The sequence below is a fragment of the Trachurus japonicus genome, chromosome 15, assembly GCF_045865225.1.
Source record: "Trachurus japonicus isolate A0001 chromosome 15, Traja_1.0".
Classification (NCBI taxonomy): domain Eukaryota; kingdom Metazoa; phylum Chordata; class Actinopteri; order Carangiformes; family Carangidae; genus Trachurus; species Trachurus japonicus.
The window spans coordinates 28,558,542-28,583,708 of record NC_140921.1 but is presented as its reverse complement, the minus strand read 5'-3'; the positions used below and the strand labels follow the sequence as shown (position 1 = coordinate 28,583,708).

General features: G+C 43.0%; 1 protein-coding gene across 1 annotated transcript in view; it reads right to left on the bottom strand.

The window, feature by feature from the left end:
- Positions 1 to 11,355: 11,355 nt before the first annotated feature.
- ttc27 (tetratricopeptide repeat domain 27) overlaps positions 11,356 to 25,167 on the bottom strand; it is a 104,489-nt gene continuing 90,677 nt past the window's right edge. Inside the window, exons 17-20 of the mRNA XM_085800881.1 lie at positions 18,604 to 18,801; positions 17,206 to 17,317; positions 15,007 to 15,107; positions 11,356 to 11,627 (exon numbers count right to left, since the gene is read on the bottom strand). Coding sequence (XP_085657007.1) covers positions 11,502 to 11,627; positions 15,007 to 15,107; positions 17,206 to 17,317; positions 18,604 to 18,801 — 537 coding nt within the window. The 3' untranslated portion in view covers positions 11,356 to 11,501. The remainder of the gene's footprint in view (positions 11,628 to 15,006; positions 15,108 to 17,205; positions 17,318 to 18,603; positions 18,802 to 25,167) is intronic.

The following is a 25,167-nucleotide window of genomic DNA, read 5'->3' as shown; positions in this document are numbered from 1 at the left end:
GACAACCCAAGCCATCTCCAGACCTGGGCAACACAAGGCAGCATCAGCATCCGTTTTCCCAATTAATAACATTAAACATAACATTAACATTAAACCTGGGCAACACAAGGCAGCATCAGCATAAGTTTTCCCAATTAATAACATTAAATATTACTTAAAACAGTTACTATACCATAAGAATTCAGATCAAACAAGCATTTAGCTTTCACAACAAATGTGTATATTCTTTTAGTACTTTTTTTTGACCAAACTATTTTAATTGAAACACATCCAGAATACAGAACAGATCACCCCTCATCAAAACACATCACCTAAAATAATTTCCACAGAGGCCTAAAGTAGTTATCCTCCTCTAAGTGACGGCGAGCCATGCCACTTGTTGTGTGAGCTGCTCTTCTTCCTTTGCCCAGCCAGGTCTTCACATAAGGCATCGGGTCCCACTGCATGCAAGGTGGTCCAACTGAGCTGACAAAGAGGAGGTTTGCAGCATTCTTTGTTGTCAGTTTGCTCCTGTAGTCAGTGATGATGTTGTTCATGGTACTGAACCCCCGCTCACAGTCTGCATTACTTGCTGACAATGTATCCACTGCCACAAGCAACTTCTTTATGTTGTTAGGAATGCTTCTTCCTCCACTGGCCTTGTACTCAATGAATCCAAGGTGTGCCTCTTGTTCATTCAGATGTAGGACATGGCACAAAGCCCTCACCTCATCTTCTCCATATCGAGGATTCTCATGGTCCCACTTGTCAGGATTAAGGACTGCCATTTGATTTAGAAGCCTGTTGTAGCTCTCTTTTCTGTTGGCTGTGACACTGGCCTGTGCTCTGTTCGCTGTGGTTGTGAAGAGTCTGTCGTTCATACTCTCTGCCACTGCTTGCGTAAACTGTGCAGAGTCAATGATGGGAGACCTGCCAACTCTTAACTGTTCTCCCTTAAATTTCATCTCTTCCTCTGCCTGTCTAGCTTCAACTACATGTTTCCCTGGGTATGGAATGAGACTTTCAATGCGCTTGACATACATCGTCATGATCTCATGGGCCTTTGGGAGTGTGGTCTTCCTGTTCTGAAGAAACTCTGACAAGTTCTTCAGTTCAGTCAGGACATCTGCCATCAGTGCAAGACTTTTCAAGAAGTTTACAGAGCACAGCTTTGACAACAGACCACTGAATTTAGCTCTCTCTCTGCTGTCCCTTGTCTCATCCTCTGATGCCTTGCGGAAATGTTGTGCCAGTGCTGGATAAGAGTGCCAAACTGCAGTGACCGCCATGTATGAGGAAGCAACCCAGCGAACACTGAACACTCTTCCAATTCTTCTGAGCTGTATGTGTAAATTGTGAGCACATTCACTTAGCTCTCGCATGTTTTTTGGTGACTGGCTATACAATGAATATAGGCTGTCAAGGAAGGCCTGGAAGTCTTTTGTTCCCCCTGTTGCCTCCAGTGCCTGGTCCACAGCCAGCTCCAGTCTGTGATTAAGGCAGTGCCACAGTACAATGCCTGGAAAGTCATCCTGGAGCAGCTTCCCAACACCTGACCTCACTCCCAGCATCACATTGGCCCCATCACTGCAGAATCCTATAAAAACTTCCTGCAGCAATTCAGTGGTGAAGCCACTCTTGAACAAGCAGTTCATGATCTGTTCTTTGATATGAGCAGCAGACAGGCTATCCAGCTCGATAAGGTCCAGTGGAAAAGCAATGGGCTCCATCTCTCCATCAACACTAGCTTTCAAAAACACAATTAATGTTGACTTGTGCCCCACACTGGTTGACTCATCCGCTAGTACTGTGATTTTACATCTGTTTTCTATAATCTTCCTCAGGAGTTCCTTCTTCATCTGTGATGACACATGATCAATAATGTCAACACAGACAGTTTTGCTGTGCAAAACACGGCCTAAATCAGCAGAATTAGCTTGCTGCAGGTCAATCAGACTCTCAAAGTCAGTGAATGGTTTATTGTTTTTAGCCACATAATATGCTGTCCTGAATACCTTGGCAGTGGACTCAAATGCAGACTCCTGACTGGTGGCGTTCATGTTCAGTAGAATGTCTTTCTGTGCTGTCTGTAGAATTTTAATTGCTTCATTGTGTGCTTGGGAGTTTCGGTGCTCATGGATTTTTTTGCGCAGTGATAAAAGCTGGACATCTCTTGAATTACCGAACGGGGTTATCTTTCCCTCAGCCCACTGGCTGGCAATATTGACACCACGAGATGCCATGAGACCTAGATTCTTAACATCGTGGCATGGAGTGCATCCCAGCTTCCCATGTTGGGCATACAACCATTCATTTTTGCTTTTAAATTGTTCATATTGACCCTTTGTCCAAATGGAAGGATATGCAGGAGGTGTAGCATCATCATCACCTGCTTTTTCTGAGGGTGCTGCAGCTGCAGCTGCTTCTTCCTGACATGATGCTGCCTCACCCTGACTCTCTTGCTCAAAATCCTCATCCGTATGTGTTTTTCTGATTTTCTGTGCTGGTAAACCATCTTCAGTTTCCTTTTCTTTTCTTTTGAATAAAGAAGTTATTTTTCTCTGCATTATTACTACAAAAAAATAGACTGTTGGGTTTCTCTCTGTTTTTATTTTAAATGTCTGTAGATGATATAACTGACAGATATTTAAATCATATTCAAAGTGTTTCAGCCAACCAGAAGAATGTGTGGAATTTCGTTGGTGTAATTTATTGTTCGTCCTGTCCCGGCGCAGGCGGCGTTTCTTGACGTCTGTGGACCAGTTGTGGAAAACGTCCCAGTGCTTTAAATCAAACGCACCCATCCCCATAGCAACCACTGTGTTTAGGAAGTAGACGCGCATGCGAAATCTCCGGTCGTTCGCTCATAAGCAGTTAATTTTCCGAACTGCTTCGTATCGTTAAAATATAATAAAACAACACGAAACACAACTGCTTACTCTCTTATACTCTTACTCTTTTAATTGGGACATTTTGCAACGAACGTTAAACGTGTGTGGTACACGTTTGAAAGGCTGGGTGCAGAGGAGATTACCGAGCTCTCCCCGAGAGGAGGGGGAGAGAAGCAGGGTAAGAGCCTTTAGAGAGGGAGATGCCCGGCGGCCGGCCAAGGCTCCGCACAGCTTGGACTAAACAGCGGACAGTTCAGAAACAATTCGGAATTAATTAAAATTAGTTTTTATTAACAGACAAAGCAGTTCTAAAGACTGTATATTTCTATTGATCTATTTTCTGACTCAGAGTGCAGGCAGCCTCTCTCTCATGATCTTCCTGGTACTGAGTACCGCCTCTGAATCTTTTAGTGGTACGCAGTACCGGACCGTACCGGCCTACTTTCACCCATGCTCACAGGTCACAATTATCAACGACAGATGGAGAAAATCCTGCCTCCCACACATCCAGCTACGCAGCCTCAATGAACTCCTGGGTGAAGAGGAGATGCTTGTTGGAAAAGCAGCGAATGAAACAGTCATACCATTTGCTGGCTGGGCGGAAATGAAGTTCAAGCTTGGATCAAGTCAGAGTCCACAACCAGAGCTGCTCGTGCCAGTGCTTGTCTCTAATGAACCAGGAGTAGCAGAGCCACCGATCATCGGCTACAATGTGATCGAGCATCTGGTGATGAATGGAATGAAGCAGCACCCAGAAGTTACACCTGCTGTAGTAAGAGATGCTTTCTCTATTGACTGTAAAAAAGCAAATGTGTTAATACACATAGTGCAGAACAGTGAGCAGAATGACGAAGACGGTGTGGTTAAAGTAGGAAGACTAAAGACAGTGATCCCCGCTGGACAGACTAAGGAGGTGAAGTGCAGTGTGAGGACAGGTCCCCTGTCCACAAAGCAGGAAGTTCTTTTTCAGCCAGAGGAGGTGCCAAGGTGGCCAGAGGGCTTGGACATCCTGGAAACCATCATCTGCCTGCAGAAGGGAAACTGGTCTAAGGTAACTATACCTGTCACCAATGAGAGCCACCATGACATCATTCTCACCCCTCGCACAGTGCTGGGACAGTTACAGCAAGTCAAGGCTATTTACCCAGTGGATGTGAGACCAGCCAGCATGACTGAGGGCACAGACAAAACGTCCGATGTGAGTAAAAAGCCAGCAGACACAGCCAGTGCTCCTGAAAAACACAAAGAAGAAAATAGACAGTTACACAGTTGCACACATGATTCATGGGATCCCCCAGTGTCTGTTGATCACCTGACACCAGAGCAGCAGGAGAAGGTGAGACTGATGCTAAAAGAAGAATGTGCAGCATTTTCAAAAGATGAGAGTGACGTGGGCTGCATTCCATCTCTGCAGTTAAAAATTAGACTGAGTGACACAACTCCAGTGAGACGCACTTACACATCTGTGCCCAAGCCACTCCACAAGGAGGTGAAACAGTATTTGGAGGACTTACTGAATAGAGGATGGATTCAAAAATCCCGGTCCCCATACTCATCACCTATAGTCTGCGTGCGCAAGAAGGATGGGAGTTTACGTCTTTGTGTGGATTATCGTGAGCTGAATCAGAAATCCATTCCTGACCGCCACCCCATCCCTCGAGTCCAGGATATGTTGAACAGCTTGACTGGCAGTGCATGGTTTTCAATACTGGACCAGGGCAAGGCCTACCATCAGGGGTTCGTGGAGGAGAGCAGCAGACCACTTACAGCCTTCATAACACCCTGGGGCTTGTACGAGTGGGTTAGGATCCCCTTTGGCCTGTCCTCGGCTCCAGCGGAGTTCCAGCGCAGCATGGAGGAGTGCCTCACAGGTTTGCGCGATGAAACATCTCAGCCATACCTGGATGACAACCTCGTCCACAGTAAGACTTTTGATGATCATCTGTTGGATATGAGAGAGGTGTTGCGTCGCTATCAAGCACATGGAGTCAAATTAACAGCAAAAAAGTGTGATGTGTTTAAAGACAGAGTGAAATTCCTGGGAAAGATTGTGTCCAAAGACGGCTACTGCATGGATCCGGCTGAGATAGCGCCAGTACAAGCACTCAGAGACCGCAAACCTGAAACTGTGGGAGACCTGAGGAAAATGCTGGGCTTCCTATCATATTATCGGCAATATATCCCCAATTTTTCACGCATTGCCAAGCCGTTGTACATGTTGTTATGCACTGAAAACACATCACAGAGCAAAACACAAGGATCCGGTGTAAATAAGAACAAGGGAAAACACAAGAAATCAGATCAGCTACCTTCTAGTCGACGGATCACCTGGACAGAACAACACCAGGAAGTGATCTGTCAGCTGCTAGAGCACCTGCTGCATCCACCACTCCTCGGCTATCCAGACTTTGAGAAGCCATTTGTGCTGCATTGTGATGCCTCGCAGGAGGGGCTGGGTGCAGTACTGTACCAGAGACAGCAAGGCAAGCTGGTTGTAGTAGGTTATGGGTCAAGAACACTAACTGCTCCTGAAAAGAATTACCACCTTCATTCGGGCAAGTTGGAGTTCTTAGCGATGAAGTGGGCCATTTGTGAAAGGTTTCGTGAGTACCTCTATTATGCACCCTCCTTCATTGTCTATACTGACAATAATCCTTTAATTTATGTTTTAACCACAGCAAAACTGAACGCCACAACACACCGGTGGATTGCTGAGCTGGCAGACTTTAATTTCTCAATTAAATATCGGCCCGGAAAAGTGAATGGAGACGCAGACGGTTTGTCACGCATGCCACTTGACATGGAACAGTACATGCGCACATGCTCACAGGAAACAGAGCCAGAGGTAATAACAGCTGTCACACAGGCACTTCAGCTTGAGTCCCACGAACGTGAGCCCTGGTTGTGTCCAAGCACCATCGCTGCAGCATGTGCTGATGTAGAGCAAGAGCGAGTGACATCCCCAGTAGCAGAAATCTCCACGGAAGCCCTAAAGAAAGCACAAGAAGAGGATTCAGTCATTGGAAAAGTGCGAGAATATGTCGTGACAGGACAGTGGCCTCGTCTGGGAGGAAGAGACCGACGTGATGACATCTCTGTTCTAATCCGGGACAGAAACAAACTGTATGTCAACGAAGATGGTATCCTGTACAGAAGGTCAGTGGCTCGGGCTCAACTGGTGCTGCCAAAGACGTTCCATCAGCTGATCTACCGGGAGCTGCATGAGGAAATGGGACACCTCGGAGTGGAGAGGACACTCAGTTTGATCCGTGACAGATTTTATTGGCCTCATATGCAGAGGGACGTGGACCATTATGTGACCAAGGTGTGTAGCTGTCTGAAGCGGAAGCGACCAAACAAGCCGACCAGAGCGCCGCTGGTTAATGTGGTCACCACATACCCCTTTGAAATGGTGTCGATAGATTATCTGCATCTGGAAAGTTGTAAAGGAGGATATGAGTACATCCTAGTGATCATAGATCATTTCACGCGCTTCGCCCAGGCATATGCATGTACCAACAAGTCAGCAAAAACTGCAGCTGAAAAGATCTTTGGAGACTTCGTGCTCAAGTTTGGATTTCCTGCCAAGTTACACCATGATCAGGGCAAGGAGTTCGAGAACAAGCTCTTTTCCAAGCTGGAAGCATACTGCGGGATTCAAGGCTCACGCACAAAACCTTACCACGCAGCTGGAAACGGCCAGGCAGAAAGATTTAATCGAACACTCCTGTCCATGCTTAGAAACCTGACAGCAGAAGCCAAATCAGACTGGAAGAGCTCCTTGGCCAAAGTTGTACATGCATATAACTGTACGCGCAGTGAAGCGACAGGTTACGCCCCATATTACCTCCTCTATGGTAGAAACCCCCGGCTCCCGGTAGACATAATGTTCGGCTTGACACCAAGTGATCAGAGCACGTCTCACAGTGAGTATGCCAATAAATGGAGAAGACGGATGCAGGAAGCATATCGGCTGGCATCAGAGACAGCTCAGAAGGAACAAAAAAGAGCAAAGAAGCAGTATGACCGGAAGACATATGGAGTTGAACTGCAGCCAGGGAGTAGAGTGCTGGTGCGGAACTTCAAGGAGAGAGGAGGACCCGGGAAACTCAGGTCTTATTGGGAGGATGAAGTTCATGTGGTGACTGAGAGAAAGCACAAAGATAGTCCTGTCTACGTAGTACGACCCGAGTCAGGCCCAGGAAGGACCAGAGTTCTGCATAGGAACTTGTTACTTCCCTGTGACTTCCTGCCAGTTGAAAGAGATAAGTGGGAAGAAGAGGAAACAAGGAGGAAGAGGAAGTCACATACAGACAAGAGGAAAGAAAGCCAGGTGAAACAGAAGAACAGAGACCCTGACAGTAGCTCAGAGGATGAAAGTGACTGGAGATTCATCACCACTCGACCATCAGAATCATCCAACCAGGTCAGAAGTCAGCTGAGAGTGGAAGCAGAAGAATTCCAGCCACAAGCAGCAGACAGAGAAGTGGAGCAAGGAGGAGAGAATGATGTGAGTCCAGAGGAGGATGAGGACGGCAGGATGGAGCCAGTGGTGGAGAGAGGAGAAACGGCAGGGGCAGAAGGAGACGCGTCATCTGATGGAGCAGAGGAGCTGAACTCTGAGCAGGAGGCGTCATCTGATGAAGCAGACGAGCCTCAGCCACCTCCCATAAGAAAGTATCTTTTGCGAGAAAGAAATCCATCCAAGACACTCACATACAACAGATTAGGTCAACCATCAGTGACACACAGACACAATTGATGCTTACAGTAAAACACACAAGTTCATAATCACATGTTAAGTTCATTTATTGTGACAATTTAAAAGAGTTCATGATCATAGTTAAAACTGACGTACAATGAAAAATTCATGCAATATAGCACAGTGATTTTTGTCCTTTAAAGCAGAAGTAAGTGATATATTTGTGTTAATATAAGTCTTAAATAGTTATATCTTCCGACAGCAATCACTTACATAGAGTGTTTGGTCTGAAACACGGGTCTGTCAGTCACTCTGCTCTGCTCTGAGCCGAGGAGAAAACATTTATCGTATCCTACAGTTTTTATCCAATGAGGAGAGAGAACGGCATGCAGGGCTGTGTGTGCAGCCAAGGAACGCCGTGAATGTGGTGACGTAGGGACGAGGACTGTTATGGTGCGTTCAAGGAAACTCGTATTTTTCCGACCGTGAAGTGGTACCAGTTCGATCTGGTATGAGTTCACTGGTCGGAAGTTACGAGTGGCCGTTATAGTGACTTTCACCGGTAAAACAGGTCGGAAAAACACGAGTGGGTTGCCTGGAACGCTACAAAGTCGTAAGTCGTGACTTGAAGCTGTAATTTACGATTTCAAAAGCCTGCCTGGAACGCAGCATTAGCGAAAACGACCGGACCACTTACTTCTGCTTTAAAAAGTGAAATATCAGAGCTCAGACCACTAACACATAACAGATACTAGAACACATATGTGAGGCATACAGTAGTACATGTGGGTCTGTGTAAGGGGTTATGGGGTAGAAATAGGGCCAAACCTTTCAGTCAAGAGATACATATCCCGCATAAGTGGCGGAGTAGCACTTCAGATGTCACCTGGCCAGTGGTGTCTGTTGCTGACCCATGACATAAAGAGGGAGATGTGTGTCATGTCAAAGACTGTGGCTGTACAGAGCGTATCTCTAAAGACTGACTTCCATAAGATACCGCCATAACTCACCTGTTGAAGACATGAGACTCTGGGAACTCATAATGTCGAGACGACATTTATTTTTGTAGGGGAGAGTGTGGGACCCATAAGTACAGTTGTTTATGAAACATGGGCACCCCCCCATCTGCATTTATTATTTATTTTAATTATTATATTCACCATTATTGTATTTCATATTTCACCATTATTTTATTCACAGTAGTTGGTCTGAATGCTGATGAATGTAACTGTAAGAGTGTGTGTGTTAATGTGAGGCAGAGAATAGAGATTAGTGCAGGCACTGTGGGCAGCCAGAGGTCCAGGTAGGGGTCCTCAGGACCAGGAAGGCGTGTATGTGCCATAGTAAACAGAGCGCCGCAGTGAGCGACCACGTAACTTACCGTGTCTGTATTCCTGTGTTATCAGGTGAGCATGTTGGTGAATTATCAAGAACAGTATTACACCTCATATTTCCACAGTGATAAGAGTTACATTACAGAGACCAGTTGAGTAAATGGTGTGTGAATGTGAAAGTAGTATGTGTGAGAAAGTTACGGTTTAAGTTAAGTGTGTATGTGACATAGTAAACAGAGCACCGCAGTGAGCGACCACGTAACTTACCGTGTCTGTATTCCTGTGTTATCAGATATTAAAAGAAAGACACAAACTTCATGCACGCCTGGAGTGAACTTTGTCCAGGTGTGCAACACACAACACAGCCAAACCAAACCAAACCAAACCAGCTCAGACCTGTAGAAAAACACAGAGCAAAAATCTTTCCATGCTATTGTGTAATTGTACAGCCAATCCTACAGCTCATGCTGAGCGTTAGTGTTTCCACATTGATGACTTAATGTGGTGAAGCTTCATCAGTATTGAACACAGCTTCCACAGTGTGTGGGCTGTAGTACTGGGACCTGCAGAATAAACCGGTGGTGAATCATCCTCTACATGAAGAAAGATAACAGTGACGTCATCGGAGGTTGGTGAGTGGCCACATCAGCGTCAGAGCTTCCCCACCAAGGAAAAACAGGAATCCTGGGAGAGTGAGTCTGAGGCAGAACAAGCTAACTGTTTATCCTGTGGCTGATGACTACTACACACCACTCTGATGTGGTTTATACCACAGCATTTACAGACGAGTCACCGCCGCTGAGTGAGTGATGGATGAATGATACAGAGGCCATCAGTTCTTTAACCATTCACATCCAGTACTACAGTCCCTCACCTGATAACAGCCATGTCATCCATGGACACCTGAATGACCTTGATAATGTTTATCAGGTCAGAGCCACTCAGAGGGCGAGGGCCATTCTGGCAAACCCTCTCCACCCTCTTCATGCAGAGTTTTGACTCCTCCCATCTAAGAGGAGGTATACGTTCCCTTGTCAGGCCAAATCAAATAGATATTTAAAATCCTTTGTCCTGTCTGCCATTAGATTCCTCAATACGCTGTTGGCAAACCTGATGGGACCGATGTACAGTACTGTAATCTGTGATGACTATATGTATTTATTGTATTATTGTGTGTGCCATGTGAGATTTACTGTTTGATTCTGAACTTTTGCTGCAAACCAAATTGCCCTTTGGGGACATTAAAGATTTTCAAATCAAATCAAATCAAACTGCCTGTATCTATCTCACACTGCTCTGTTCTTATCAACTACAAATGGCTCTGAGTGAGTGAATCAGAAAGGCCTAGTCCCATTTCTCCTCTCTTAAATGAGACATATTCTGCCCCTTTTCCACAAATTAAAATAGTTCCCAGGTGTCTTAAAGACATGTCTGTGACAGGCTTTGGTCAAAATCCCCCAAGGATCAAACATCACAGCTCTTTTCATCCTCTCAAAACAGCCCTGTTCTGAACGGCTGGTTTTAGTGCATGTCCCTTTAAATGCAAATCAGCCACTGCTAGCCCCGCCCTGTCCCTTCTACTGGTACCAGGTAGGGGTGGGGTTATGCAAATTCGAAAACTAATTACATCACTGGAAGACAACTGAGGGAACAGCTCATAAAACCACATGGATTTCAGCCTGAAAATTAATTTCTTTTTTGTCAATTCTCAAATTTTGGGGGCCGGAAGCCAAACACCCAAATATATGTGAAAGAGCCTTCAAAAAGTATGTCCCCTTTAACACTAGCACTTGGTTTCGAGTGGCATCCAAAGTAAGATACCTCTTGAAGATGAAGTGAGAAGTAGAGATGAGACACCACTTACGTCACATGTAGCGACATCGTAGGAGTCACAACATGTAGTGGGTTTTCATCCGGGTTGGAAAAGGCAGGCTCCAGCAGTTGTGTTACCTGTAGCATGGGCACTTTATGACAGATACTACCCGATGATGCACTTTAGTGAATCTCAAATAGCACTTTACGACATTTATTGTTGGATAAATGCACTTTAATAGCTTACCACTCTTGTTCCTTCCGACCGATGCAACCATTGTGTGATGTATTTGTATTATATTTATCATTTGTTGTGGACCATGGGACTGCAGATGGAAATTAGCTCTAGTGCTAAATCTGGCATATTTACAACAAATTATAATTTTTGTATGTTCATGGATATGCAGAGTCCCATTACAAATAAACTAATAAATGAAATGAAAATGAGTGAGTGAGTGATTGAGAAAGAGAGAGAGAGTGAGTGAGTGAGTTAGAAAATGAGAAAGAGAGAGATTGAGTGAGTGAGTGCTCAGACCATGTTGAGGATTCAGACTCAACCTGCAGCCTGTCCTGTGAGTCCCTGAGGACTTGTGTCCCTGTGTGACAGACAGACAGACAGACAGGTTCCACAGCAGCGTTAAAACGTCCACATACTTTATTGTTTGTTGTCTGACAGTCATGTTTACGTTCCAATATGGACACAGAGGTACAAAAGCATCATGATTATAGTTGTAAGGCTGCAGAGTCTGTGGCTGGGGAGAGGGGGGCGTGTCCTCAGGACAGTCACTGTGATTGGTCACGCATCTTAGCGCTCGCCTCCTGCAGCTCTGTGACGAGCTGCTCCAGAGCGGCGACGCCGTCCTGCAGCTCCACGTGGATCTGCCCCGTGGCCACGTCTGTGTGCATTTGCTGGACAAAAACAAGAGGATGAGACAGTCTCCATCATTATCACATCAACATTTATTTCAGGAACTTTTAGTGGACTTTTGAAATATCAATGTTTGAAAGTTAAAAGCAGATAAAAAAGGTACATTCAAGATGTATTATTTACCACTAAGCCTCATATTAATGAGCTGTGACCAAGGCACAATATGAAGTAGGACAATAAACCTGTCAGCTCTCTCTGGTAACATCTGTGTCATTTCTGCAACATTTCGCAATTTCACCCGACGCTGATGCTGATTGTGTTGATTTCTGAAGTGAAATGAGCGATTCCCCTGCTGTGGCAAACACGTGCTAATGCTCTGTTACTTTTCATTTTACGACCCAGCTTTTGTTCCTTGAAGTGGGTCATGGTGGATTCGAGGTCTGCTTTGGATCACGGTCGGGTGGTGGAAGTGTTTCCTGACTGACTGCAGGACACCTGGATTAGGAACCTGCCGATATTTGGTGGAATCTGTTCTTCCCTTGGTCTGTGTTTCCCGTGTCGTTCTGCTTCCCCACAACCGAAGCAGAGCGTTTCCACCCTCAGTCTGCAGAAGTGTTGTTTGTATCGAATGCTGCTGCTTGTTTCTCCAAACACACCTTTTGTTGGGTTCAGTTTTAAACCTCATCGCCTCTCCAGATGTTGCTCTGCAGACTCCAGATGTTGAGGTGGTGAGGTTTCCCCCTGATGACTCTTCCACATGGATCCTGTTTGTGCATCGATGCTGCACCACCACCACCACCACCACCGCTCCGGTGTCAGCTGAGCCTTCCTGCAGCTCCTCCAGATGTCTTGTCTCAGCCTCTGCAGCTCTGCTTCCATTTCCCAAAGTGCAGACTTCAGGCTGCAGGCTCTCTGCTGTCTCTTCACAGCCCTGTCAGTGTCATGTCCAGATCACTGACCAGGTTTAAAACCTCACAGAATTTATCATCAGTTGTCAGCTTCTTATGACAACTCTTGCCCCCCCCCCTCTTTGAAACGTTAATGAACCAATTAAAGTCTAATGGTGTTATTGTTCATTTTGTGTTGTGTTCAAAGCCCTGACCACTAGATGGCAGTGCCGTCTCTTCCACTACAGAGGAACAAGGTAAATGACAGAGAGTAACATAACTGTACATGACCAATATTAGTATGAGCAAAGCCAGCTGATCCTGTATGGCTCAGACAGTGAAGAACATGAGAGGGAGGGAGCACTGTGTGTGTACTTGTATGGCTGTACATGTGAGGACATTTTGGCCGTCGTCACTTTCTCAGACCCTGTCCAAGGGCTGTTTGAGGGTTAAGACTTTATAATAACTAGGTTATTATAATTAGGTTTAAGTTAGATTAAAGGTATAATCTGTAGGAATTCCCCCCATCTAGCAGGAACATATTCTTGATGTTGCATTCACGTGAAATCGGGCAGACGTCAGACAGACAACAGACGATTTGTTTTGGATGGTTAAGGTTAGGGTAAAGTGCTAGGGAAAACATTGTCAATGAGTGTCCCCACAGAGTTAGCTATACAAACATGTGTGTGTGTGTGGCACCAGCTCCTCCTCCTGGTGTAAGCAGGGACCAGTGGGACCTTCTCAGACAGCATTGATACTGTGGTGGCTGCCTCAAAGAAGCAAGAATTGACTATCTGAGTACATCAACGCATTAACCCTCTGAGGTCAGTGCCGTTGTATACGATGGCGAGGGTATTGTTTTACTCCTTTGCATCTATTTTGTCGAATGATGGCGATGTAATTCTTCACTTCGGCCTTTACAAAGAATCCACTGGTGTGTCTGTAGCTCACCCAGAAGTAGTAGTCCTGCCTCAAACATCCGTGTCCAATAGGAGACTCCTGTCCCATCACAGGATGGACCAAAGTTCTACAAGAGACCTGAGCGCCTTCACACCACGAGTGTTCATTTACATCCAAATGGTTGCTCCGTTGCTTTGTATGATTGCCATTATTGGAAAATCAGCCGTAAATGCAATAAATAATGTGTAGATTACCATTTACACATTTTACACAAGCTAAGACCAAGACATGGGATCATCATATGGAAGGAGAAAGTTTGTTCACTGTAGGAAACAAGACAAAAAGCCTGTGAACACAATGGAAATGTCAGGCCTGATGTGGTTCTCTGCCTCGTTGCAAACTCACACTGTTTTCATGCCAGGAGAGTGGGCAGTTTTGTAAATAATGTATTTTACTGTATATCATAGTTAGAGCCCTTATTCTTTTTCCTCTAATCCCCAACACCTCAAAGAACAGTTATATAGTGTCTAAAGAGAAGTTTATAATAATTTTCTATGTTTCCAACAAATACATGTGAAATTTATTTTCCGTTTTTTATTTTCCTTTCTTTTTCTGACCATAGAGCTTTTCTACATTTATATGACACCACTACAGACATAATGAATATTCTGAACGCCCAGGTTATCCTGACAAAAAGGATGTCAATTACTTGATTGTGCATCGCAGGGCTGAGGTTTAACAAGCATTAATACATAAGGAGACCAGGTGAGACTAATACAGAAGAAAATGCTGTAGACTCTGAAGGGTTAATTAGGCCATTTGAATACTTACATTCATGGCTCAGATTATGTTGTTATAACTTTAGTTCTACCCAACCAGAAAAAAAGGACAGTCCAGAGGAGCTGTCAGAGAGCTGATCACTACAACAACAGACTGCTTCATTTAGCTCTGTTAGAGACAATACTGAAGCAGAATCTGCACAAGGATGCAGAAGCAGAAACTTCTTACCCCCAGATCCTGATGTACTGCTGATAGGACCATGCTGCATCATGGCCTTTGCTTGTTTACATTCGACCTTGTCTCTCATAGCCACGCCTGGCTGAACTCAGCACACAGCCACAGTGCTCCTGCAAAAACGCTGTCAGAGGGGAACTTGTTTTGGTGGAACACTTGTACCTGTGGAGAACTGTCACTGACTGCACAATTGCAGGGTCTTTGATCAAAACTCCTCGTTTTCAGAGTGTTTGCAGCTTGGACGCTGTCTGTGTTTCCTGTTGAGCTCAGTGGCAGGTTTGTACCCACAGCCTCTGCCCGCTGAGTCACACACTGAACCAGACAAAAACCAGCATAGATAGTATGCTGGTGCTCAGAGAGCTCAGAGGCGTGACAACACAACAGCATATCAGTGTCCCACCATGTCGGCTCCCCCTCTACGTCCCCACACAGACGGAGACCCCGCTCTGTGTCTACCTCTGTTTGACAGAAAAAAAAACTCCAATAGCCAGTGAAAATAAAAATAATGGGCTGTGGGAAAGTTCACTATCTGTACTATCTGTGTTTTGTGTGTGTGTGTGTGTGTGTTTGTGTGTGTGTGTCATCTCTGTCTAAGGTGCTGGGTGACAGGTGACTGTACCTTAGCTTTGGTGGCCAAGCTTCGAAGGCTGAGCCTGGTGGAGGAGAGCATCTGAAGAGCTTCTGCTGGGCTAGTCTTCTTCTTACTGCAGCTGAGGGTCACTGACAGACACATTCAGAGGGAGAATCCCGTCAGGTCAATTGAGCACATACAAATACGCACATTGATTAAAATGAGAGAAAGACCTCTGAGCAGTCCATGATGTTTAAAGGGATACGGCAAAAAAAATTTTCATGTCTTGCCTCACTCCCGAGTCCATGACCAGCAGATAGACACCATCCTTTCGACTGTGTGTGCAGTAACAAGGGAGATACGGGCAGAGCTGGCGAATTGCTAATTAGCTTAGCTCAAACGCTGGAAGTGCATAGGTAGTGTTAGCCTGCCTCCTACCCGAGCTGAAATCAGCAGTCAGAAGCTGATTTCATTTTAGCTCTAAACTCTGTAAATATATCACTTTATCGACATTTCAAACATTTTTAGGCCAGAAAGTAGCCGTTTAGATCAGCAGTGTGTCGTTAATTTGTCTAAATACCAGCTGTTTACAATTTTGTTCGGACGAATTCGGTGCTACTCAAGCTAGCCGTTGTGACCAACACACTTCCGGTTACTTTAACAAAATAAAATAAAACACCCGTTGCCCTTTACATACAGAAAACCATGACGATAGAATGTGTGCTTTTACTTTGAAATAGGAAGCTAAACTACCCTCGATGTAGCTAGCTTGAACCAAAATAAACCGTCTTTGCTTGAACCCTCCGTTTTGACCGATCTTGTCCCCTTACCGGCATTTGACCGCTCAAGATGCCTTACCAGAGAGTTTTGTCAGCTCTGAGATGAAGATCGGCCCACCGGTTTCCGTTTAGAGTTGCTGAACAGTTTCTCTGATGACTTTAGGGGGAGGCAGGCTAACACTACCTATGCACTTCCAGCATTTGAGCAAAGCTAATTTGCCCGTATCTCCCTTGTTACTGCACGCACAGTAGAAAGGATGGTGTCTATCTGCTTGTTATGGACCTGGGAGTGAGGCAAGACATGAAAAAAAAATGTTGGCATATCCCTTTAAAAAGAAGTTAAATCAGCTTTACTGTAGCAGTCACACGGACCTAATAAGATTTAATAAACAAATCCAGCTTAAATGAGACTGCATGGGCTCTGTATAATGGATTAGAATTCAAATAACTGATTCAACTGATTAATGGGTCAGAATAAAACTAATATGATCCTAATTTCTTCCAGTTTCTCAGTTGGACCTCCTTGTATCTGAATTTCCTCTGGTTCTGAACAGTTATTTGGACAAAACAAGACATCTATGAGTTCCACTCTTTTCAGGAATCTTATATATCACATTTATAGCAACAACAAATGCTATTGGCATCCGCAATGGATGGAAAAGTGATATTTTAGTATATTTGGCTGATAAATCGGGCGACGGGCGTGTTTTCAAGATCCCAAAGAAAATCTGGGAGAACCTCAAAGATCCAACCTTGGGGCCCTGAAATTCACCATAACTTCTCTATGCAGTACATTTATTCATCTATACTATAATTCATCAACAGTTATGTTCCCAATTGCCTTCATACGGTCAGATATTTGCTGAGCAGCTTAGTACTGTATAAACAGTACTTTGTGGGGAGCTTTGGGGAGCTGGTGGATTTGGGACTCAGAAGCACCTCAGCAGTGTGCAGTTTCAGCAGGTTGGGGCAGTGTTGAAGTCCTGACATTCTCATTCTCCGAATCATGAGACCATGAAACCTTTTTTTCTTAACCACCTAGCAGCTTGATCCAGCAGGGAGATTTATGTAATTGAATTTGAGAGATGGATTTTATAGACTGTATTCCCACTGCTCACTGTGCTGACCCCAGTTAAGTGGTTTTAAGTCCGGTGGCTCAGCAGAACATGACTGTACCTTGTGGGGGTGGCCCATCAGGCCAGGTGCCCTTTATTTTTTTAAAGGGCTGGGTTCAGGCTGGCTTCTATGTCACATGCTCCGCTGTCACTTTTGTTGTGAAGCATGCTCAAATGCATTGTCAAGTTTCATTGTCAAGTCAGCTGAAGGCGAACACATGCAGAAGAAGTTTCCAAGTTTCCAATCGCATTATCTGGGTGTTTTAGTCGGACTAACATACTGTGTTATACACGTACTGAGTGTGTCATATGTTACTGCTTTGGGTTTGTGTGTGGTGGTTGTGTGTTCTCACCTTCTCCCATATCAACAGCTCTTTTCAGCACCTCCTTGAACAGAGCAGTGTCTTTCTCCCAGCCTCCAGCCTGAACCTCACAGCGGTGAGCCTTCGACAGGAACTGCAGGGCCTGAAACCCCCAGAGAAGCACCACAGTTAACACCACAGTTAGCCACAACAAGTACAACAGTTAGCCACAACATTTTGCCATGACAGTACGTCATCATGACAATTTGTCACACTTAAATGGTTAAGATCATCAAACTAATTTTGAAATTAGACAATGATAATCCAAATAAACTTAAATGCAGTTTTTAAATGATGATTTCACTTTTTAAGGGAAAAAAGCTACCCAAACCTACTTGGTCCTATGTAAAAAGTAATTGCCCCCCTTGTTAAATCATGAACTAACCGTGATAAACCTATTTTTTTTGGAAAGCTGAGTTCAATTTCACTCTCCACACCCAGGCCTGATTACTGCCAGACCTGTTGAATCAAGAAATTATTAGAACTTCAATAGAACCTAGTTCATGATTTAACAACAATTACTTATTCACACAGGGCCAGGTACTGTAGGTTTGGACGGCTTTTTTCATTTAATAAATGAAACCATCATACAAATACTGCATTTTATATTTACTTGGGTTATATTTGTCTAATATTATGATCATCATATCATATTATAATATGAATATTATGATCCTTTACATTTAAGTGTGATTAATATGCAAAAAAGTAAGACATTAGGAAGGGGGCAAATACTTTTTCATGGCACTGTAGATACAACAGTTAGCATCAGTTATGGCTTCCTTTGCTTTACTCTGTAACTGGTTCTGGGGTTTTAAAGGGATAGTTCAACATTTTGGCAAAATGGCCCATTGCCATAATCCCTATAGTCATAGCAGTAGGTTTGTTACCTTTAATTGTCGGTGCAAGCTGTTTTTAGAACGGCGGAGCAGAGCTGCAAGCTGCTCAGAGCTACGCTACGGAGGCTAATGGGATTTCTTGGTTTCCCTCATCAAACTCATCAAATACACAATCCAACAACTCCAAAACGCTCTGGTGGACAAGTTGTGACGTGCACATTCACCACGCTATGAGATAATAATGGAATGACGGAGTTGTTTTAGAGGTAAATGCAGAGACTACTTGCTGAAAAACTGCCCCAGACGGGAACGCACATCAGCAGTTTTGAATTTACCTCTTAAACAACTATGTAAAAATCCCATTAGCCTCCATAGCATAGCTCTGAGCAGCTCGCAGCTCTGCTCCGCCGTTCTAAAAATAGCTTGCATCGACAATTAAAGGCAACAAACCTACTCCTAAGACTATAGGGCTTATGGCAATGGGCCAATTTGAAAAAATATCCCTTTAACTATTACCTGGTTCAGCTAACTATGATTTTGTGGCTCTCACCTTCTCATTGTCCTCTGGGTTGGTGCTGTGACCGTCACCGTACAGCAGGGCGTACTGCCGCCATATCTCCGAGTCGCTGCTGTGGCGGGAGCTGACCCGACCCAGCAGCTCCTTCACCTTGGCCTGGTGGGTCACCACCTGGACCCCGTGGCTGTCCGTCAGGTTCTCCACAACAGCTCGCACCAGTATCTGTAGAATCTGCCATTGGGGAAAAACAAACCACGCGCATCAGTATCAGTCCTGTCAACACAATGTAACAGAGCGCACCATCCATGGGTCAAAGCTGTTCTGTTTACTGAATCCTTTGTTGTACATGTGTGACAAAGGGAGACTGAGAGATGATCATGTCATGTGAGTCAGTCAAGGTCTAACAAGTTAATAAAGTTTTTTGTACAAGGAAACTAACACTTCCGTCCATGTCAGGATTACTGTTTCATTTTATAATAATAAAATATATAATCAAGCTTCAAAAAAGAGTTATTAGAATAATAAACAAAGAGTGCTATTGTGAACCTACCAACCCACTATTTTTAAGATCTAATGCATTAAAATTTTCAGATATTGTGTTCCTAAAGACAATGGAAATCATTTTTCGAGTAAAGAACAACAGCCTTCCAGCTTGTATCCTTCAGTTATTTAAATTAAGAAAAGGAAACTATAATTTAAGAGGGTTATTGATTTTTGAAATGTGTAAAGTGAGAACTAATATAAAATACAAATGTGTTTCAGTCTTAGGAGTTAAAATGTGGAATAAGCTCAGTGATGAGTTGAAGACATGTAGTTCTTTGTTGAGTTTTAAGAAAGCCTTGAAATGTGAAATAATGAAAAATTATAAAATACAGTAATGATTATTTTCATCTTATTATTTTGGACTGTTGACATTCTAGGTAATTTAATTTCATAGAGTGTAAAGGATAGGCAAATATAAGCCTTGGGCTTCAGCCTATTCCCTTTTCGGTCACTGTATGATATTTTCTTTTTTTTTGTGTGTGTGTATGGTTGCAATTGTGTATAATATGTTTTGGCTAAACTGTTCACACAAAATGGTTGATTTTGATGTTGGTGTTGTATGACCGAAATAAACAAATTTCAATTCAATTCAATTCAATTTTCTTCTATCTTTAAAGTCAGGAGATTTATCTCTCTCTCATCACTCCAAGGGATGTTCAACTTTTCACTGCAGCAACAATTAATGTGAATCAGCTTGAAGGCTATAGACGAGATATGATCTGTAATGTCATGTCACCCTGCAACTTCTGATGGGTACATCCCCAAAGGCTCAAAACACCGGCTCCTGGAAACTGGAGGCTCATGACAGATCAGGTGTATATACGTACAATATTTACCGGGCAGAGGAGGCCAAAAGCAGTGATGCAAAGACTAACACATGTGGATGTCATCGTAAAGATAACATTTGCCTCTGATGTCAGTGACATTTCCTGTGATGTGAGTGAAATGAATGCCAGTAGTACATGTAGGACTTTCTGAGCTATGCTCTGCTGTCCATCACTGGGTGGAAGTTTCAGTTAGAGTGAAAATAGGTGGAAAAGTAATGAGATCTCTGTCAAAACAAATGAGACGAACATAAATGACAGGAGGGAAATTTCTCTGACGAGTTCAAAACTTAAAGGGATAGTTCAACATTCCATTAGCCTCCATAGCGTAGCTCTGAGGAGTTCACGGCTCTGCTCCGCCGTTCTAAAAATAGCTTGCACAGACAATTAAAGGTAACAAACCTACTCCTAAAACTATAGGGATTATGGCAATGGGCCAATTTGCCAAAATGTTGAACTATCCCTTTAACTAACTTTTGGGTTGTGCGCTGTGTACAATTCTTTATTTTGTTGTGATCAGAAATTTAAGTGTACTGATTAATTTCAAATGTCTGTGATCTGATCCTTTTGTATTAATGCGTATAATTAAAAAAAAAAAATGTTTTAAGGTAAAAGGGGTAGGGGTATATAAGCTTTGGCTTCAACCTACACCCTTTCGGTTATATAAGCTTGATATATACCGAAATAAAAAAAATAATTCATTCATTCATTCATTCATTCATTCATTCAACTATTGCTGATGTGTGTCTAGTTTGTATACATGAATGAATGTGTGTGTGATTGTGAGCACAAAGCTGAGCCATGTGACCCCATGGAGCCTCTAGCAGCCAGTCAGAGCCACAGGGAGGGAAGTTGTTTCTCTGCAGGTAACTGCTTGAAAGATATAAATTATTACACGCCAGAAGGAAGTAATTAATATCCCTGAAAATGCTGCCGCCGGCTGCTCTGCCTTGTTTATTCAAAGACGATGGTTCATTTTCTACTTTGAATGCAGTGGTGGATGTGTAATTACTCAGATGTGATGGGAGCTCTTCTTCCAGTGGTTGATAATTACTCTTCATATGTAACCACAATAAAAGATTCATTTCAACAACAGGAGAGAACAAGCTCTGTCTTTTGAAATCATTTTACTGGCTGTGAGCAGAGAGTTCGTCATCCTCACCGTTTAGTTTCCAGACACATTAGGAGAAGTCTCCAGTGTTAACAGAATTTTATGTTTCAATCCCTTGTTTTATATGCTCCATATTTAACACAATAGTTCTACTTGTCCTCAATCATGTGCATCTATTAAACACTTCTGTAACTAAAGACCTAGAATCAGCCCCTCATTGGTCGTCTGCCTCCACCCCTGCCACCTCGGGTTACACCCCTGTTAATCCAGAGTCAGATTAAATATGAACCATTTGTGTGACAGTTTGTCATTATTGCAGAGTGAAGTCTTGAGTTACAGCTAAAAACCGACCTTGACCACCAAAATCCAATCAGTTTGTCCTCGAGTCCCAGCGGCCATTTGTGCCAAATTTGATGAAGTTCCATCAAGACATTACTGAGACATCACGTCCATGAGAGACGTACAGACAAAGTTCTTCAATATTCTGTGTTGGTCGCCGGCACCACTATCACAGATTGTCCTGAGCTCCGTCTCTTCACATCTTCATCATATCTGGCCTTAATAAATCATTCTGCAGACCACAGAAAGAGAGATTACACCAAACCAGTGTCAATAAGGAGCTTTATAGGTCAGGTATCTGTAGTAAGACATCCTCAGACACATTAGATAGTGCAGTGGTTCTCAAAGTGGCGTCTAATTTGACCACTTTTTTCTTTTTCTTTTTTTTTCTTTTTTTTTAAACACATTTTATTGTTTTTCCAAACATAAACAATACAAAACACAGAAACAGACCCCCCACCCCAACCCATCAGACAGCACATGTTATACAAAGTTAGACAAGTAGAGAGATACAGTTACATTTACCAGGGCTGTGATATTAATGGCTTTAAGTTGGAAAATAATAATAAAAATAGTAAAGGAGTAGATAAAAATACAATTAAAATAAATATATAAATAAGTAATATTAAAATAAGTAAGTAAAATAACTAAATAAAATGAAATATATAATTAAATGATCAGAATTTAAAATAAAAATAAAAATAAAATAATAAAAAAAAAAAATAGTGGAAAATAATTAAATAAAATACATGTAAATTAAATTAAATTAAAATGAAAAATAATTACATTTCTGGTTTGATTCCAGTCAGTATTTAACTACGAGTTAAGAGTAAGCAATCATCAGCAGTCTATTGTCCCCGCACAGGGGGAGTCCTATTCCACTCAGAAAACTGTCTGCCCATCATTAACAGATTTTTCAGATCTGCAGGTATATAATCTAAGAAGGGTGTCCAGACTTTTAAAAATAACTCATCTTTGCCCTTTACAACAGCTTCCAACCTTTCATGAGGGAGGGTATTAAAGATCTCTCTATACCAAAAGGTGACAGTAGGTGGAAGAGGTTTGATCCAGTTTTGCAGGATACATTTTCGGGCGGCAAGAAGGAGTTTTTCAAAAAGCTTATAATGTGATGCAGTGAGATGTAGGTCCCTAGAGGGCAGGCCTAGAAGGAAAACCCCTGGATCTTTTTTAATTTTTATCTTAAATATACCACCGAGTACCTTTGAGATAAGTGACCAGAATCTGGAGATCAGTTTACATTCCCAAAAATAATGAAAATATGTTCCCCTTTCCAAGTTGCACTTGGAGAAATGGAGTGGTCAATTTTGTTTAAAATAATAGGAGTAATATGCAGCCTGTGAAGTATCTTGTATTGAGTTTCTCTTAACCGGTTACAGGTAGATGTAGACTTGATCAGGCGTATAGCTGACAGCCAGTCATCCTCTAGATATTCGTTGTTCAAGTCTTTTTCCCATCTATGAGAGATGTCTGGTAAATGGTAAGTGACAGAAGAACCCAGAAGCGAACAAAATGATGCTATAAAATGTTTTCTATTTTTGCGTTCTAGGAGAAATCTCTCAACATCACTATAAGAGATGTTGGTAGAGAAAGAGGCGGTCTGTGAGGATACAAAATGTCTAATCTGTAGATACCCAAAAAAGTGCTGTTTGGGGATATTGAATGTTTCTTGTAACTGTTGGAAAGATAGAAAAGTATCATCCCTCAATAGATCGCCGATTACGTGGATTCCCTTGTCCCTCCAAGAAAGGAATGTAGGTGAGTTAACACCTGCAGGAAAGTCAGGGTTGTGGGTTATGGGAGACAGTAAGGATTTTGCACTTCTTCTTCCCAGGTATTTAGATATATCACGCCATATCCTGATACTGTTATATATAATAGGATTACATTTTATTTCCGGATTTATCTTATTTGCTTCACAAGTGATTAAACTCCACAGGGAATGAGGGTGGCAGGCCCAAGAATCAATACAGGTCTCTCTCTTAAAGGGATAGTTCAACATTTTGGCAAATTGGCCCATTGCCATAATCGCTATAGTCATAGCAGTAGGTTCATTACCTTTAATTGTAGGTGTAAGCTATTTTCAGTACGGCGGAGCGCAGCAGCTGGCTGCTCAGAGCTACGCTATGGAGGCTAACGGAATTTCTTGGTTTCCCTCATTAAACTCATCAAATACAAAATCCTAAAACTCCACAGCGCTTTTGTAGACAAGTTGTGACCTGCACAACCACCACGCTATGAGATAATGACGGAACGATACGAAATGGAGCCGTTTTCGAGGTAAATTCATACAAAACCGCTGATGCGCGTTGCGTTCAGGGACAGTTTTTCAGCAAGCAGTCTCCGTATTTACCCTGTATTTACCTCGAAAACGGCTCCGTTTCGTATCGTTCCGTCATTATGTCATAGCGTGGTGGCTCCGCCGTACTGAAAATAGCTTACACCTACAATTAAAGGTAATGAACCTACTGCTATGACTATAGCGATTATGGCAATGGGCCAATTTGCCAAAATGTTGAACTATCCCTTTAATATATGAATGTAACCACAGCCAGAAATGGCGTGCATGGCAGGCCCAATTATAAAACAGCATATTAGGCATAGAGAGACCACCTGTGTCTGTAGGTAATTGTAATATCTTAAGCCTCTGCCTAGGTTTTTTGCCTTGCCAGATAAATTTGGAAAACGCCTTCTCTAAATCTAGGTTAATTTTTTTGGTCAGATATAATGGGAGCATTTGTAAAGGGTATAGGAGTCGAGGGAGCACATTCATCTTAATGAGACTGATTCGACCGAACAGGGATAGGGGTAAATTCTGCCATCGCTCCAGGTCTCTTTTGACTGAGGTACATATAGGGGTAAAGTTCAGTTTTTGCAGATCTCTCAGGTCCGAGGACACCTTTATCCCTAAATAGGTGAAGCCAGATCTTGACCACCGGAAAGGAAAGTTTTCCTGAACATCTGTAATATCTAGGGTTCCCAGTGGCATAGCTTCAGATTTATTAAAATTTATTTTATAGCCAGATATATTACTAAATCTATTGAAGATATCTATAATTGTGGGAGTTGAAAGCTGAGGAGAGGATAAAAACAAAAGGATATCGTCTGCGTATAGGGCAATTTTATGTTCCTCATGTCCTATTGTTATTCCCTTTACATCGGTATGGAGTCGAATAGTTTCAGCTAATGGTTCTAATGCTAAAGCAAAGAGGAGTGGGCTGAGGGGGCACCCTTGGCGTACACCCCTTGCTATTGGGAAGGGTTCGGAACGCCGCCCGTTAGTTATAACAACAGCTGTAGGTGAGCGATATATGGTTTGGATCCATTTAAGGAAGTCTCCCCCTAGGCCAAATCTCCCCAAGATGTCAAACAAATAGCCCCACTCAACCCTATCGAAGGCCTTTTCTGCATCTAGAGAAATGGCCAGAGCCTTCTGTTTATATTGAGAGGTAAATTGTAAAATATTCAAGAGCCTTCTCACATTGCTAGCTGAATAGCGTCCATAAACAAAGCCCAACTGATCTGGATTTATAAGAGTGGGGAGTAATTTTTCTAGGCGTCTGGCTAAAAGTTTTGACAGTATTTTGCTGTCTACAGGAATCAGACTGATCGGTCTATAGGAACCACATATGTCAGATGGCTTATCCCTCTTTAAGGTAACCGAGATATTAGCTGTATTTAACGTGGGGGGGAGACAACCCCTATTAAAGGAATCTGAATACATGTCTGTTAAGGGACCAACTAGTTCTTGTCTGAATGTTT